General features: G+C 41.6%; 1 protein-coding gene across 1 annotated transcript; it reads right to left on the bottom strand.

Moving 5' to 3' along the window:
• Window positions 1–1,240: 1,240 nt before the first annotated feature.
• On the bottom strand, window positions 1,241–16,739 carry LOC137159643 (spectrin beta chain, non-erythrocytic 5-like). Its single transcript, XM_067558121.1, has 6 exons — window positions 16,629–16,739; window positions 13,355–13,522; window positions 12,538–12,657; window positions 8,704–8,861; window positions 1,954–2,182; window positions 1,241–1,330 (listed from the first exon to the last, which is right to left on the bottom strand). The coding sequence occupies exons 1-6, from the start codon at window positions 16,737–16,739 to the stop codon at window positions 1,241–1,243; spliced, it is 876 nt and encodes a 291-aa protein (XP_067414222.1).
• Window positions 16,740–16,802: the final 63 nt, after the last annotated feature.

The raw sequence follows: 16,802 nt of genomic DNA, 5'->3' as shown, positions 1-16,802 counted from the left end.
CCTCCCCAATCCTATTAGTGAACTCAGAGCTGTCTATCGGAGGGGACTAAGGACATGAAGAGATTATCATGTTCATGTATGTGTGTTCGTTTGTTTGTGCATATGCATATGCGTGTTTGTCTGTGTGTGTGTGTGCGCGCGCATGTGGAGAAGGAAGAAGGCAGAGAGGCCTATAAGAGACAGGAGGAGGGGAAAAAGCTGTAGGGAGAGAAAAATGGGAAATGAAAAGCAGGTAATTGCAAGGAGAAAAATACACAATGAAAATAGAAAACACAAACAGGAAAATGCAGAAAATGAAATCAGTGGAACATCAAAAAAACGGAGATAGAAATATTCACCCCAAAACCCTTTTCCAGAATATGAAGATGTGTCCTATCTGTTCCTTTGAGTTCTTATATGATTCACCTAAGCAACACCTACGATGACAGACACTTTAGAAATGCTTAGTGGGCGCACTTTAAAAGTTTCCTCAGTTCTGAGACAGATTCCCATTTCCAATGATAATCCGCTTTAAGTGTAGGAAACAACTCTCAATCCAGAAGAAACGCTGAAAGTATAACCTCTGTAGATTATAATTGCAGGACTGGGTAATATTAGGACATAGCGGAATGAAAGAGGAAATAAATTGGTCTAATGAAGAACCTGAAATATGTCTCCAAGCCAGACCTCAGAGTCTTAGGTGGTGTCCAGCCTAGTCTTTTGGCTCAGTCACCTCGCTCATGCTCAGTCATTGCTTAATCAAGCTACAAGTCCTCCTCTCTTCTAACACCTCTGTTCGAAGTACAGTGCTGTTGTTTATATCCAGCTCAGGAACTTCTTGTCTTTATCCCAGATTAACTAACAGTGCAAACCCTCCACTGCGAAAGCTTTTTATCTTGTCACAACAAGGGAAATCCTGCTTTGGATTTTTGTCCCTACCAGTGCGCAAGAATGTCCTTGCCACAGCACAACCATCTTTTAAAAATCAGATTTTCATCAGCTCACACACATAAAAAGATGAATACTTTTGGGGTTCACTTCATATTTTTGGCAAAAAGGGAAAGGAATTTTTGAAAATAGAAAAGCAGTTATTCCCAAAGAAAGTTGTCGTTGTTGCAACAACCATGACATTTTGGCCAGCGCTGCTAAAAAATACCAGTGGTTTCTCCATGAAAATTTTCTTTAACAGTTTAGTTTAATTTTTGTTAATGAAGAACTGAAACCAATTTAAAAACAAAACAAAACAAAAAAAACCCTAAACTTAATTTTTCTTAGCCCCTTCCTCTTTTTTTGGTTTGGTGGGGGTTTTTTCCTCCTTTCCTCTCACTTTTTTACTTTTGTCCCCTGACCACTGGAAAAGGGGGGAAAAGGAGAGAAAAGGGGGGAAAAAACCAAACAACTAAACTGAAAACCTTTTTTTTCAGTTTTTAGTTTTTCATAGTTAAATTGAAAATTTTCTACTGAAGCATAATTTCGTAGATTTTTAACAGAATTTGTTTAGTTAAGGAAAAGGCTACTTTCTATCAGAAAGGTTGGACAGAAATTTTTTTGATCAGCTCTAATTTCTGCACTGTATTTACTGCAGACATTAAATGAGTTCTGCATGAGCTTGACTTCCTACTAATCACCTCAGTTATCAAATACAAAATATCATTGTATAAAGAAGCTAATTTCCATATAGATAAATATCCCTTGAGAATGGCCAAGTTCTAGCACCAGAGTGGGCATAAATCATTGCCAAATCAGAATTCTCTACCCACTGACTCACACTAGTTGTACCATTTACTGACTGACTATTCCAGGCCCAGGAGAATCAAGTCTTTGATATGGTTGCACAAATGGTGTGAGATAACATGACTGTGCAGTTAAGATGAATTAAAGCTTTTTCCCAAACTGATTTAACTTTATGCTACTGGGGAGGAGGCTTAGTAGACACAGCGTAGGAGGTAATTGTAAAAGTGGCAATGCACTGACTTTAGCGAGCCTCTTCTGGACAGTCTGGCCCTGCTTCAGCTTGGAAAAGTAGTGGTAATAGAGTGACACATAGGTCATGATGGATCTTTCATCCGGATAAGGCACTGCCACATCCTCAGCATCCAGCAGCTTAGTGATCCCCAGGTGGTTCTGTGCCACATTGAAGGCATTGTTGAGGTTCTTGATGGGCTGTCCATGTTGCAGTGAGCTATAGTGGATGAGATCAGGCCTGGATGAGGAGAGGAAAATACAAAGGACACCAGAGAGGAGGGTTAGATTTAGAAACAACAAAATAGAAATCAGTTACTATCCAGAAGGGTTACACCTCACACACATGACCTAGCTACACAAATGCTGTATGTACACATATATACTGTAATGTGGTGACTGGTGCATATCATTGCTCTCTTGGTTATGGGCTGTACAGTAGCAACTGTTGACATAGATTTTCCTTTGACTTTAGAGGTCATGTGCTGTGCTGCTGATGCAGGCGGAGCTGTTTTCTATCCCTGCTGTCACCGTGAAGTTCCAAGTGCATGGTGCATGTCATAATGGCCACTGTAATGTCCTGTAAGTTATGGCTTTGTTTAAATGCACACATTTATATACAAAGGATGCAACTGAGTAAATTTCTGACATTGAACAAGGACCTTTATTAAAATGAGAAACACACTATCACCCCTTATACTATTGTGTCTCTGCTTCACTGTAGAGCTTTGGCATAGTCCCTTCACCAGCCCTCCCTTGCCTGAGAGAAGGAAAATTCCCACTCCTGAACTCAGCTCACCACAAAACTCCCCATTTCTCTTGCCTCTTGTCTTCACTGGTTGGTGAAGCAAAGACTCACTAGGTAGGAAATTTGGAAGTGGGAATCTTATTCCTGGCTGGGGAGTTTATGGGGTTCTAAGCTTTCCTGCCAACAGAGGGAGCAGCACTGGCATCTGATGTGAGAAGAACTGTCCAAGGTTGCTGTCCTCAAGCTCTCTCCCTTCTTTATTCTGTTTCCTGCTGCTTCCCCCTCCCCTCCAGAGGGGCAGAGAGCGACAGAGGGAGAACCTGCTGCCTCCAGCTCCCAGCTACAGCTCCCATTGAACAGAAAGGTCTAAGTGTTAGTGGAGACCATAGAAAACACCACTTTCGATAACATTTCAGAAAGTGCTATTGAAACCAGAGAGGAAGGGGAAGATAAAAAAAAAAGGCAAATTCAATATATATTTATCTGGTGTTTTTCTTCACCCAAATGTTTTGAACAGGAGGAGCAAAGATCTGAGACACAGTTACTCATGCCTGTCAGTGGCCAGTCAGGATGAGGGAGAAGCGTGGCTCTGCTAGCACAATCACACTCTTGGCACTCAGAGGAAGTTTTGCTCCTGCAGTAGGCACAAAGTGTCTGAGATAATGATGTGCTTCTAAGCCTGAGCAATGTCTAGTCACTTACAACAGTGGAACAAAACATGTTCTTGATCTGTCATCAATCCTTTTATATCACTGGTTGATAGTGACAGCTGCAGCAGCACAGGAGCCAGCAAACATAGCTGAAAACAGGGGAGTTTGAGTGGGCCTTAGGGGCGGTGGGTGAGTTTTGTGGAGTTGTGTGTCTTTGTTTTGTTTCTTTTTTTTTGTTCCTTCTTCTTCAGTTTGCAGGAGCTGATACTGGGTGGTGTACTGAGATCAGCTGACCCTAATTAGTGGGCGGGGCATCCCTAATTAGGGGACCCAGAAAGGCAGCCACTCAATCAGGCAGCCACACAGGAGCCAGCAAACAGAGCAGAAAACTGGGGAGTTTGAGTGGGAGTGCGTGGTGTTCTGGTATTGTTGGGGTGCTCGTTGAAGGTTGTTTTGGTGGGTTTTTTGTTTTGTTTCTGTGTCTCTCACTGACAGGAAGTAGGGGGAAAGGCTATGACAGATACAGAGGCGGTAAGTGGTAGTCCCTCAAGCAGTGGAAGAGACAATGAAGATGACTGGATGTGGAAGCTGCAGGATGTACATGGTTCTGGAGGGGGTACCTCAAAAGAGCTTCGTTTGTATGAAGTGCTGCCTCATAGAGCTGATGGAAGAGAAGATTCGAGGGTTGGAGATGCAGGTGGAAACTCTGGTTGAGTTTAGAAGGGGTTCAAGCAGATGATGGAGCAAAGGAATGAGGAGGCTGAAGGCAAAAACCCAGACCTGCAGATGGAAGCAGGACCAATGAACTCTGAGGGGAGAATGCTGGGTGAGAAAAGTGGCCAGTGAAAGCATGTGACTGCGAGAACCTGGCAGAGAAAAAGATGGGCTGGTGAAGGAGAAATAGAGCTCAGAAACAGGTTTGTGGAGTTGGAAAATGAAGAAGGGGCACAGCAGATGAAAGTGGGAGGGCAAGGAAGAAGAAAAGAGCAGCTAGTCCTATACAAAGAGTGGATGAGCCCCAGGGGGATACAGGAACAGTTGCAGAGGATTGCAAAGGAGAATAGTAGATTAAATGACTTGCAGCCAGAAAGAACAGGGGATAGACCAGAGAAACACACCGTCACCAGGAAAAGGCAGGTGTACATGATTGGGGACTCCCTCCTGAGAAGAACAGACAGGCCTGTAACCAGAATTGATCCGGAGAACAGAAGGATGTGCTGTCTGCCTGGTGCTAAGATACGGGATGTGGACCTGAGGCTGAAGAGGATCCTAACAGGAGCGGGAAAGAATCCACTGATTGTCCTTCATGTGGGTACAAATGATATAGCTAGATTCTCACTGGAACGTATCAAAGGAGACTATGCCTGGCTGGGGAAGACTCTTAAGGAAATCGAGGCTCAGGTGATCTTCAGTAGGATTCTGCCTGTTCCTAGAGGAGAACAACAAAGGTGTGACAAGATTCTGATGATCAACAGATGGCTCAGGCAGTGATGCTATAAGGAGGGTTTTGGGATGTATGGTCACTGAGGGGCATTCATGGACAGAGGACTGTTGTCTTGGGATGGACTTCACCTGAGTAGGGAGGGAAGTGCACTTCTAGGATGGAGGCTGGCACAGCTGATTAAGAGAGCTTTAAACTAAGGAGTTGGAGGAGATGGTTGGGAGATGCCTGGGTAATCTCCACACCTGATTTTAGCACTGAGAGGGAGGAAAATGAAGTAAGAAAGAACACAACAGTGGGGAGCAGAATGGACATTAAGAGGAAGGGTAATATAGAAAGCAGTCTAATAGGCGATATTGGCAGTAGAATGACTGTGCCAAATCAGGTAAGGAATGTGAGCGAAGCCAAACAGCAAAAATTAAGATGTTGGTATACCGATGCAAGAAGCCTGGGTAACAAAATGGAGGAACTAGAGCTACTAGTGGAAGAAGTGAAACCAGATATTATAGGGATAACAGAAACATGGTGGAATAGTAGTCACAACTGGTGTACAAGTATTGTAGGGTATGTGCTATTTCGGAAAGACAGATATAAAGGCAAAGATGGTGGAGTAGCATTGTATATCAATGATGAGGTAGACTGTAAAGAAATTAGAAGTGATGGAATTGATAAGACAGAGTCTGGCTGGGTAAAAATCACATTGGGGAAGAAAACTGCTAGGGTTTCCCCTGGGATAGTGCTTGAGGTGTGCTACAGACCACCAGGATCTGATCTGGACATGGATAGAGACCTCTTTAAGGCTTTTAATAAAGTAAATACTACTAGGAATTGTGTGATTATGGGAGACTAACTGCCCAGATATAAACCGGAGGACAAGTGCTAGTAATAAAAACAGGGCCTAGGTTTTCTTGGATGTGATAGCTGATGGATTCCTACACCAAATAGTTACTGAACCAACAAGAGAGGATGCTATTTTAGATTTGGTATTGGTTAGTAGTGAAGAACTAATTGTAGGGGACAACCTTGGTTTGAACGACCATGAGCTAATTCAGTTTAAACTAAATGGAAGAATAAACAAAAATAGATCTGTAACTAGAGTCTTTGACTTCAAAAGGGCTAACTTTAAAAAATTAAGGGAAATAATTAGGGAAGTGTACTGGACTGAAGAACTCATGGATCTAAAGGTGGAGGAAGCTTGGAATTACTTTAAGTCAAAGTTGCAGGAACTATCTGAAGCCTGCATCCCAAGGAAGGGAAAAAAATTCATAGGCAAGAGTTGTAGACCAAGCTGGATGAGTAAACATCTCAGACTAGTGATTATGAGAAAGCAGAAAGCCTACAAGGAGTGGAAGATGGGAGGGATCAGCAAGGAAAGCTACCTCTTGGAGGTCAGAACATGTAGAGATAAAGCAAGAAAGGCCAAAAGCCAAGTAGAGTTGGACCTTGCAAAGAGAATTAAAACCAATAGCAAAAGGTTCTATAGCCATATAAATAGGAAGAAAACAAAGAAAGAAGTGGAACCGCTAAGCACTGAGAATGGGGTGGAGGTTAAGGATAATCTAGGCATGGCCAAATATCTAAAAAAATTACTTTGCCTCTGTTTTCAATTAGGCTAATGATGAGCTTGGGGATAGTGGTAGGGTGGCTAATGGGAATGAGGATATGGAAGTAGAAATTACCACATCCGAGGTAGAAGTCAAACTCGAACAGTTTAATGGGACTAAATCGGGGGGGAGAGGGTGGTGAGGGGGGTAGGTAATATGCATCCAAGAATATTAAAGGAACTAGCTCATGAAATTGCAAGCCCATTAGCAAGGATTTGTAATCAATCTGTAAACTTAGGGGTTGTACTATATGCTTGGAGAACTGCTAACATAGTTCTTATTTTTAAGAAAGGGGAGAAAAGGATCCGGGTAACCACAGGCCTGTTACTTTGACCTCAGTAATATGCAAGGTCTTGGAAAAAACTTTGAAAGAGAAAGTAGTTAAGGACATCGAGGTTAACTATAAATGGGATAAAATACAACATGGCTTTACAAAACGTAGATTGTGCCAGTCCAACCTGATCTCCTTTTTTGAGAAGATAACAGATCTTTTAGACAAAAGGAATGCAGTGGATCTAATTTACCTAGATTTCAGTAAGGCATTTGATATGGTTCCACATGGGGAATTATTAGTTAAATTGGAAAAGATGGGGATTAATATGAAAATTGAAAGGTGATAAGGAACTGGTTAAAGAGGAGACTACAATGAGTCATACTGAAAGGTGAACTGTCAGACTGGAGGGAGGTTCCTAGTGGAGTTCCTCAGGGATCGGTCATGGGACCAATCTTATTTAACCTTTTTATTAATGACCTCGGCACAAAAAGTGGGAATGTGCTAATAAAGTTTGCGGGTGACACAAAGTTGGAAGGTAGTGCCAAAACAGAGAAGGATCAGGATATCATACAGGAAGATCTAGATCACCTTGTAAACTGGAGTAATAGAAATAGGATGAAATTTAATAGTGGAAAGTGCCAGGTCATGCATTTAGGGACTAATAACAAGAATTTCTGCTGTAAGCTGGGGACGCATCAGTTGGAAGTGACAGAGCAGGAGAAGAACCTGGGTGTATTGGTTGATCACAGGATGACTATGAGCTGCCAATGTGATGTGGGCATGAAAAAAGCTAATGCGGTCCTTGGATGCATCATATGCGGTATTTCCAATGAAAATGAGAGGTATTAGTACCATTATGCAAGGCGTTGGTGAGACCCCATCTGGAATACTGTGTGCAGTTCTGGTCCCCCATGTTTAAGAAAGATGAATTCAAACTGGAACAGGTGCAGAGAAGGGCTACTAGGATGATCCGCAGGATGGAAAACCTGCCTTATGAAAGGAGACTCAAAGAGCTTGGCTTATTTAACCTAACCAAAAGAAGGTTGAGTGGATATGATTGCTCTGTATAAATACATCAGAGGGATAAATACCAGGGAGGGAGAAGAATTATTTAAGTTCAGTGCCAATGTGGACACAAGAATTAATGGATATAAGCTGGCCATCAGGAAGTTTAGACTTGAAATTAGACGCAGGTTTCTAACCATCAGAGGAGTGAAATTCTGGTATAGCCTTCCAAGGGGAGCACTGGGGGCAAAAAACCTAGCTGGCTTCTAGACTGAGCTTGATAAATTTATGGAGAGGATGGTATGATGGGACAGCCTAGTTTGGCAATTGACTGATCTTTGACTACTGGTGGTAGATATGCCAATGGCCTGTGAAGAGATGTTAGATGGGGTGGGTTCTAAGTTATTACAGAGAATTCTCTTGGGTGTATGGCTGGTGAGTCTTGCCCACGTGCTCAGGGACTGATCGCCATATTTGGGGTCAGGAAGGAATTTTCTCCCACGGCAGATTGGCAAAGGTTCTGGAGGTTTTTCGCCTTCCTCTGTAGCATGAGGTACGGCTCACTGGCTAGTGGATTCTCTGTATGTTAAAGTCTTTAAACCATGATTTGAGAACTTTAATAACTCAGTCATAGGTTAGAGGTTTATTACAGGAGTGGGTGGGTGAGGTTCTGTGCCTGCACTGTGCAGCAGGTCAGACTAGATGCTCATACTGGTCCCTTCTGACCTTAGAGTCTATGAGATTCTACTTGTTTTCTGAGAGAAACAGAGGAACAAGTTTAAATGTAGGGTATTTGCTAGCAAATTCCTTTTTGTCTCCAGGAAGAGAGAGACTCAAATTCCATGAACCTGATTCTTCCTTTCTTATTCCAACAAAACACCCATTTAAGCAAATGATAGTTCTCAGCGAGTAAGGGCACAGAGGAAGATAAAACCATTTTCTTGTCCATCAAAGAGAATTCAGACCCTAGAAGTCATCATGCTAGAGCTAGACACAGTGGGATCAGCTATTCATGAAATCTCCCCTCATCACCCATTTACCTGTGAACATGAATGAGGGCATTGAAGGCCAGGCCGTCAGACCAGCTTTTGGAGAAGTCGTTGACACTCACATTGGAGTAGCTAGCAGTTTTATGCTGACACCAGACCAGCAGGGCTTCATTGGCAGACAGTACATCAGCATGGACTCCAAATTCCTCCTGTGAAGAGAGCAAAGAAGGAAAACGCAGGATGGGCACTAAATTCCTGCTTATAGTAGCAGCAGTCATTCCATAGCAAAGGTTGCAACTGAGCTTCTTCTATAAAATTGATTTTTGTCCCCCTCTAAAATCCACAAAAATTCATGTCAGTCTAAAATTGGTAGGCCAGGTCTGAGGCCAAAGTAGAATGTTTTTACCAAGTTGGAGGAGAATTGAACAATGGGTCCCTAAATTGTGACACACTAAAATTAGGTATTTCAAGTTCAGAATGTCTTCTTTGTCTACTTTGTAACAAGCTAAAGGAAAAGAAGAGAGACATAAAGCTTAGTTTATTTATCTCTTTAGCCATGATCTGATGCCCGGCACCAAAATTTATCACTTTAATTTTAAAAGTTACTGGCTTTTGATTTGGTACTGTCTCTAAGGAATCTCCACTCCGGTGAGTTTATTATATGCATCAAGTGACTGCTGGAGTCCTTTTAAAAAGTCTCTAGCACTTTTCCTTGGAGAGAGAGAGAGAGAGTTCAAAGTGTAGTCCAATTATTGGGTAGAAAAATGTTTCTCCCATAATGTGCCTCATAAGGTTTGTAGAGAGGTGTGAGGTATCCAATAAGTTTTCAGCTTCAGGGGCCATAAAGGGGTGGGGTGAGCAAGTGTCTAGATAGGAGACTGGAAGGAGCAGAGGCTATGGGAGACATGAGAACATGGAGGAGAAAAGTCTCCAGGTTGGCTTCTGAGGGCTGCCAGGAGCAGAGTGGTACAGGTGGGAAGAAGGGATGAGTTCAGAAACAGCTGAGGGGTACTAACACCTTCCTGCCTCTTTCACTTTATGGACCTCTAGTATTTCATTAAAGGGTAGTTCCACTGCTGGAAAACAGTGAAGGCATGTAGGGGAGGGAAGGCCAAAAAGGGTCAGCATTTTGTCCCAGCTTAGTCATTTGTCACCCTCAAGCTACTCCTAAGCATCCCCTAAATCAACAGACTTCTGGTGTGGGAATGGGGGAACAGGGGCTCTGGAGGCATGAGAACATGGGGAGGACTTCCAGGAAAGGAGGAGTCAAGGTGAGGGCAGCTTTGTTACGGTGAAGTTAAGGCTATAAGGCTGCAGAGCGCTCGTATGAAAAGAGCAGCGGTTAGTTTGGTGACAAATCCTTACACAGAATAAAGGAGACACATTTTACGGAATTTTTGATTAATTCTGATTTTCCTGAAGCAAGATGACTGTCATCCGCTGGTATGTTCTCCTTTCCCTACTCTGTCATTGAAGATACTCTAAGAATCTTTGAGTAATAAATGTATAAGAGAGAGTCTGCTGCTGAAACAAGTCAAGCCATATTTTTAGCTGACTTGACAGTGCAACTTATTCAAGAAGGATATAGACCTGCATTCTAGTCCCATGATCAACTTCACCCTGGCAATTAGTTTTTTACTTGATGTTGTTGTCAGTCTCTTTAAGGAAGTATAAGAGGGACTTAAGTGTTATGTGTCAACAGAAGATAATATGGAATGCTAAGGAAGCTCTCATTCTCCCTAGAACTATGGGTGATGGGGGTTTCCCTGAACTCATTCTGAGTTGCAATTTTCCTTCATTTTTCCCTTCATATGACAATGAATGAGTTGAAGTGTATGTGCACAACTGATCTCTATTGGGGGAAATCAGAACTGCTGCATAGTTCATAAGCAGGGAGGGTCAAAGTTTGTAAAAAATGTTTCAATTAAAAATGGCTTCTTGATTAGTATCAACATTTTCATTAAAATGTTTGTATCATTTGAAATTTTCCACTTTTTAAATTAAACAATTTGAAACAAAAAATGTTGTTCTGAGTCAAGCCAAAACAAAAGTTTCAATTTGAATCAAAACAAAACATTTCCAGTTTTCATTTGGTTTCCCTGGGGAAATAAGGGAGACGGGTAGGGAGAGAAAAGGAAAAAACCAAAAAAAAAGTTTTGTTTTGATTCTGTTTGATTCAAATCCAAATGATTTTTCTTTTAAAATTCTGCAAAATGAAAATGCTGCAAAAAATTTAGAATGAAACAAACATTTTTTGTTTTGCTTTAATTTTTCTATAGTAAGTCATTCCCATTTTTTTAACTGGGCTTCATCAGAAGTTTCATGTTGCTATCAGTGAATGGAAATTCTTGTTTAACTTAAGTATGAATCTGAATCTCCCTATTTATTTTCTTCTTTTATAGTCCATGAGGAGAACAAGACTGCCTGCCTTCCTGTCAACCTGCTCATAACACTTGCAGCTCTGCATTAAGAAAATAATTATAAACAGATCTCAGGCTTCAGCCATCTGCAGGGCTCAGGAAAGAAATATTTTCTTCAGTGCACAACTGGTCAGATCTATTCTGAGTTCTTTTTCACCTTCTGGAGTAGGCTTGCAAGGGAGGTTGTAGAATTTCTATCACTGGAGGTTTTTAAGAACTGTTTGGATAAACACCTGTCAGTAATAGTATAGGTTCACTTGGTCCTGCCTCAGCACAGGGAGCTGGACTTGATGACTTCTTGAGGTCCCTTCCAGTCATACCTTTTTCTGATTCTATGGTTCTTCTTCTGAAGAGATTGGCTTCAGCTGGAGACAGGACACTGGATAGTGTGGACCCATGCTCTAAGGTTATATGGAGAATCCTCTTTCTAGTTGCCTGGTTTGTGTGCCTTGCTCACATGCTCAGGGTCCAACTGATCACTAGAGATGGGATCAGGAAGGAATTTTCTCCCAGGTTCGAGTGACAGAGACTTTGGTCCCCATTCCCCCCATTCCTCTGTAGAATGGGGCGTGGGCTCACCAGCTGGGAACTTCCGAGAATCTCACCTAATCAATTCCCTGCCAATGCTGAGGTCTCCGAGTCTCAGCCTGTGGTGCACCATTTCATTTCCTGAGGACTGAAACGCTTCAGTCTATCTAGAGTCTTTGGACTTAATATAGGGATATCTGGGTGAAAATTAATGGCCTGTATTACACAGGAGGTCAGACTAGATAAGCTAATGGTCCATTATGGATTAAAAATCTACAGAACAGTATAGTAGGGGGCTTGTGTTTTTTAAGTTAAAGGTGTTTGGCATATGATGCATGTCCTCGGAGTTTGTGAGCCCTTAGCCAGTGATGTTAACAATAAAGCTCCTTTATCTTCCGTCAGCTGGTCAGTAGAGGGCAGTGGTAAACACACACACTAGCTGAAACGCTAGAGCCATGTGGATATCGTTCCTTGCACTGGCTGAGATAGCATCACTGCTCCTCCAGCTGCCTTAGCCAAGCCCTGTGCTTTTAGCAGTCAGACTCTGAGTTTGAATCTAACATCACATGAATGCAGTCGGCAGATGACCAGGGTGGTGTCTGCATGTTAGTGGTCTTGGATACATTAAACTATTCTGCATATCAGAAAAGAAATAGAGAAACTGGAAATAAGTAGTACAATTTTAACGGCGAGGGTAATTATTCCTAGGACCAGCTAACCAAGGGACGTACCTTCATCATCACTTGCAGTTTTTAAATCAAGATTGGATCCTTTTTTTAACGAATGCCATAGTTCAACCACTTGATTGGTCTACATGCAAGAATCACTGGGCGAAATGTTATGGCATGTGTAATCCAAGTGGTCCCTTCTGGCCTTAAACTTTACAAAATCTATGAAAGACCTATAGGCAATCAGAAGAAGAAAGAACGTGTTTTACCTTATCAAGTCGGATGGAAGAAATCTGGAATCGGAGGATAATGATCCAGATTAATCCCAGGATTAGGGTTCGGTCCCCATCTACAATATTCTCAGGCCCAATCACCTTCACTTGCACCTGCTAATAGATAAGCAATTCCCTTCAGCATAAAACAATCTGAGTCTACTGGTTTGGAGGGGGCACTTGTATAATAAACCATGTGTGGGAAATATATTTTCCCTCTTGGCTGTTATTCATATGACAAGCAAAATTGTAGGATATAGGAATAGGGTAGTATCCCGTTAAATAGCCCTTTATTGGCTCTCACTGTTTTCTGTGTTTCAGAAGCCACCCAGAACCCTGCCAGAGCAGCAGAGTATATATGTAGCGAGAACTTCCATGTTGCATACAGTTAGTCAACAGGATTATTTGGATTCCACTGTGCCTGTGTGCTACATTACACTTGTTTTGTAATGAACAAAAGACACAAGAATGATTTGGGGGATGTCCCTTTAACTAGAAACAAGACAGAACATTGGTATCTTTGGGAGATATTCTTTGGCAGCTTGAGAAATTAAGAGCAAACCATACTCCTCTCTCTCTTAAGGAGGGAACTCTTAGTGAGAGAAGATTAATATGAAACCAGGTAAAGTTTGTGCGTCTGAGATAAAGAGGGGGAAAGGGACAGAGTAAAAAAAAATCTCTCATCTTCATGGAATACCTCATTATGTACAATAGGGGAAAGAAACAAAAAAGCAATCAAGCAAAAACCATCATCAATTTAATTTTGAAGTTAACTTGTAAATTGTTCAGACTAGTGTCAGCTTATACTTCTCACCTTGGATTTGAGGAACGTGATGGCTTTGCTATTGTTCTCCAGAAAATGTACCCTCATCTTGCCCCAATTCGGTCTAGGCAGTGATTCTCCAGAGAGCAGCTCCAGCAGTTGTAGGAGGTAAATGCCATCCTTCAGCTCTGTGTAGATATCTTGTAGCACAATGTTCATCTGCAAAGACAAAACACACCAAATAGAAACTTAGTCCCAATGGCTCTCACTCTTGGCAGAAATATTTTGATTTTTTTTAAGACAGAGCAAAGAACATCTAGGTGCTGAAGTCACAAGATCTGCTCTGTGGGATCTAGTTTCCCCTTTGTCTGTGTGGAGACCTTCTACAAGATTAATGGGAATTACACACTGAATGAGGGCAGGCCGTCAGGACTGTAGGTTTAGCAGTTTCTATGCTGTTCAACAACTTCAGTACTCTGTGCTTCTGTTACTGGATTATTATCTCTTCTGTTCAACCAACAGCATGATGGCAAGCCCTCCTTTAGTCAGCCAATGGCCAGCTTGACTTCCAGAGTTTCTCCCACATAGTCTCAAGCGAGACATGCAGCCTCTTCATGGGTTTCACCTGAAGGTCACTTGGTTTGCTTTTCCCATTCAGTCATGAGCTTCTATGCAGCAGAAATGGACGACTGGAAGAATGCCTGTTTGGGGGCTTCTCTGGATGGAGGTGAAAGATTATCTTTCAATTCATATAATTAAGTTTAGGCCCAACATGGCCTTACCATCTCCTCAGCCATTCTGTTTCCTTCATCTCTTTCTATTTTCTGAATTCCTACTTATGTAACCCCCTGCCTTCTGCATTGTATGGGAATATAGAATACAGGGAGCCAAGAGGTACTTTCCCTAAGGGTGAATTATTTTTGTGTTGACTTTAAATAGGAACATTCAGACTCAGACTAAAAGACTCAGGTTTTTTCCAGAATTTTTGTTGACATATTTGCTAATAACCAAATCTATCTGTGGCTTAATCCCTTACAATTCACCTTCTATCTAGTGAAGTCACAATGTCAAAGTGGTGACATCATAATAATTTTTGTGGCAACAGACAAATATTATGAGCACATGGTTATTACTTTGCTGCACGATCAAGAATGGGCTAGTTCATGAAGGGAAATGGTTTATTAAAATGCAAATAACTAAAAGGCAGCAGTAAAGGGAACTTGGATAATACCAGCCTCCTGTAGACAAATGTTTTAAAGACTCAGCAACTTTTACACTATATCTCCTCACTGAATTCCAATTCAATTCTAACCTTAATTAAAGCATCACTGTCAGAGCCTTCACGTTCCAACCAGAATCTCATGTTGTTACACGCTCAATCAGATCCACCAACAAAAAGCATATTACCTTGCTGTCACGGGGGGTGACCTAATGCTTCAGCAATATGGCTGATGTGTGTGTACTGTAACCTAATTATGGCATGCTTGAGAAATATCTTTTGGTCTCCTGTCATTAACCCTGAAGGTGGGTCATGATTAGACCACATTTCCAAGAGTAATTTACTATGATTCTGAACTACTGATTTATCAAGACAAAGAAGAACATACTTTTAAGATGAAGAAATAGCTTTTTGAATTAGGCATAGCGTTACTTGTGAGGAAAATGGGATCAAACCATGCCCTGTCATCTGTGGGTTCATCAGGCCCTCTTGCAGCAGAGTCAGCAAGAACAGATGTTGTCAACATTCTCTTGACTACTTATCTCCAGGCCCTCAGATAGTGCCCTATTTCATTCTCCTGTGTGTTTCTTTTTCCATCTTCTTTCTCTACATGTTTAAATGTTGTGTTATATTAAATAGATCTAAAGTGTCTGTTTAAAAAAGGTAAAAATCTCTTGGTTGTGTTTTGTGCTAGTTTTCTTTATGAAGACAAAATCTTTTCAAAATTATAGTTTGTAACAACCCTTTCTTTACAGATCTGTGCTTTGCACCATCATGCAGCAATAAAATATGTATATTTTTAATAGTTCCATTGTTCCATACAAGTTGAATAAAGCTACCAAACAGGTGCTTTTAAATAAACTGACAATGGGACCACATCACAATTTGAGGAGAATGAACAGAAATGGGCTCAGTTTGCAGAGCAGTGCTTTTGTCCTATCATTTCTTAACCCCAGAGGTTCAGGAGGGCATATTACAGTGTCTGAAATGCAGCCTGGTATCTAAGCTCAGCTCCTTTAACTCATGGGACCAGAAACTAAAAGTACATTCCTGTCACCGATAAGCTCCCTACATAACTTCATACCTTATATGGCTTGAATGTTTTCTCTCTCTCTCTCTCTCTCTCCACTTTTATGATGTACAAGCAGGAATTGTTAAGGAAGTTTAAGACTGAAGTCAGCTTTTGAACTCTGAGGTATCTTTGACTTCGTTGAAATAATACATATGAATAGATGGCGCCTTGATATTGCCTTGATTTCCACACTGGTTTGGATAGCAGAACCAGGTAGTGTTTCGTAGCCCTCACACGCTAAGTAATATTTAATCAAAACTTCTGCTCTTCCCTAAGTCATCAAAGCTTAAAGATGTCTATCTCTGATGAGTCATCTTTGCCCATTCTCACAGACAACAGTGCTCACGTTAGTCTAATTCACAGAGGAACCTGAAATGCTCCAATGGTCACAAGACCATAGTTTGGAACAAACCCCATTCCTCTGTGGGTTACAATATGCACTGTTGAATGGGAGGCAGCAGGCACTGGCTGGTACAGCTGGTCTGGTAAACTGGCACAATTTCCCCCAAAAGATTTGGAACAATTGCACAGAGCCACAATTTAGTGACGATCACAGATGCATCACTAACTGCTCAAACTATCAACCCATATATTTTTTTCACTTTAAATGTGTTCATATTAAGACTGTGTTGGAGAGTCAGAGTCGTTGAGGTTGCATGAGCCAATGTAGCCCCGAATCAAAGGGGTTAGATTGTACAGATTTTACAAATGAAGGGTTGTTTTTTCATAGGGGATGCAATTTCTCACAGGGGATAATATCTAGGCAACTCAGGACCTCACACAGAGAAGATAATCAAAATAGAAAAATTCACACAAAGATCACAAGATTAAAGGAAGACAAGTCATGCCACATGACAGAACCCTGGGCTCAGGGGAGATCAGGAACCTGGTGAAAAACACATGATTGGGTCACCCTTGTTGGCAGGAGCCCCTGTTGCTTGTATTATATGTCCAATGACAGCAAATAGGGAAAGGCTGAGCAGAAGATGAAATTGAGAATGAAGAAAAAGTCCAAAGGGGGTGAAACCACCTACATTGTTCTTGTAGAAGACATTATTTATCCAGTTAGTGAAGGTTTTCTTCTGTATGGACATACGCTGCTCTTGCAGCTTCCTGATGTGATCTTGTACATATTCTTTATCCATGGTAACCTAAGAGGACACAAACACCAACTTGAGTCATTCACTCCATCTTCCTCCACTTTCTCC

This window comes from Emydura macquarii, unplaced genomic scaffold, assembly GCF_026122565.2.
Source record: "Emydura macquarii macquarii isolate MOO-44397 ecotype Brisbane River unplaced genomic scaffold, CSIRO-AGI_Emac_v2 contig_1876, whole genome shotgun sequence".
In the NCBI taxonomy this organism is placed as follows: domain Eukaryota; kingdom Metazoa; phylum Chordata; order Testudines; family Chelidae; genus Emydura; species Emydura macquarii.
This window is presented reverse-complemented; position numbering and strand designations above follow the sequence as displayed.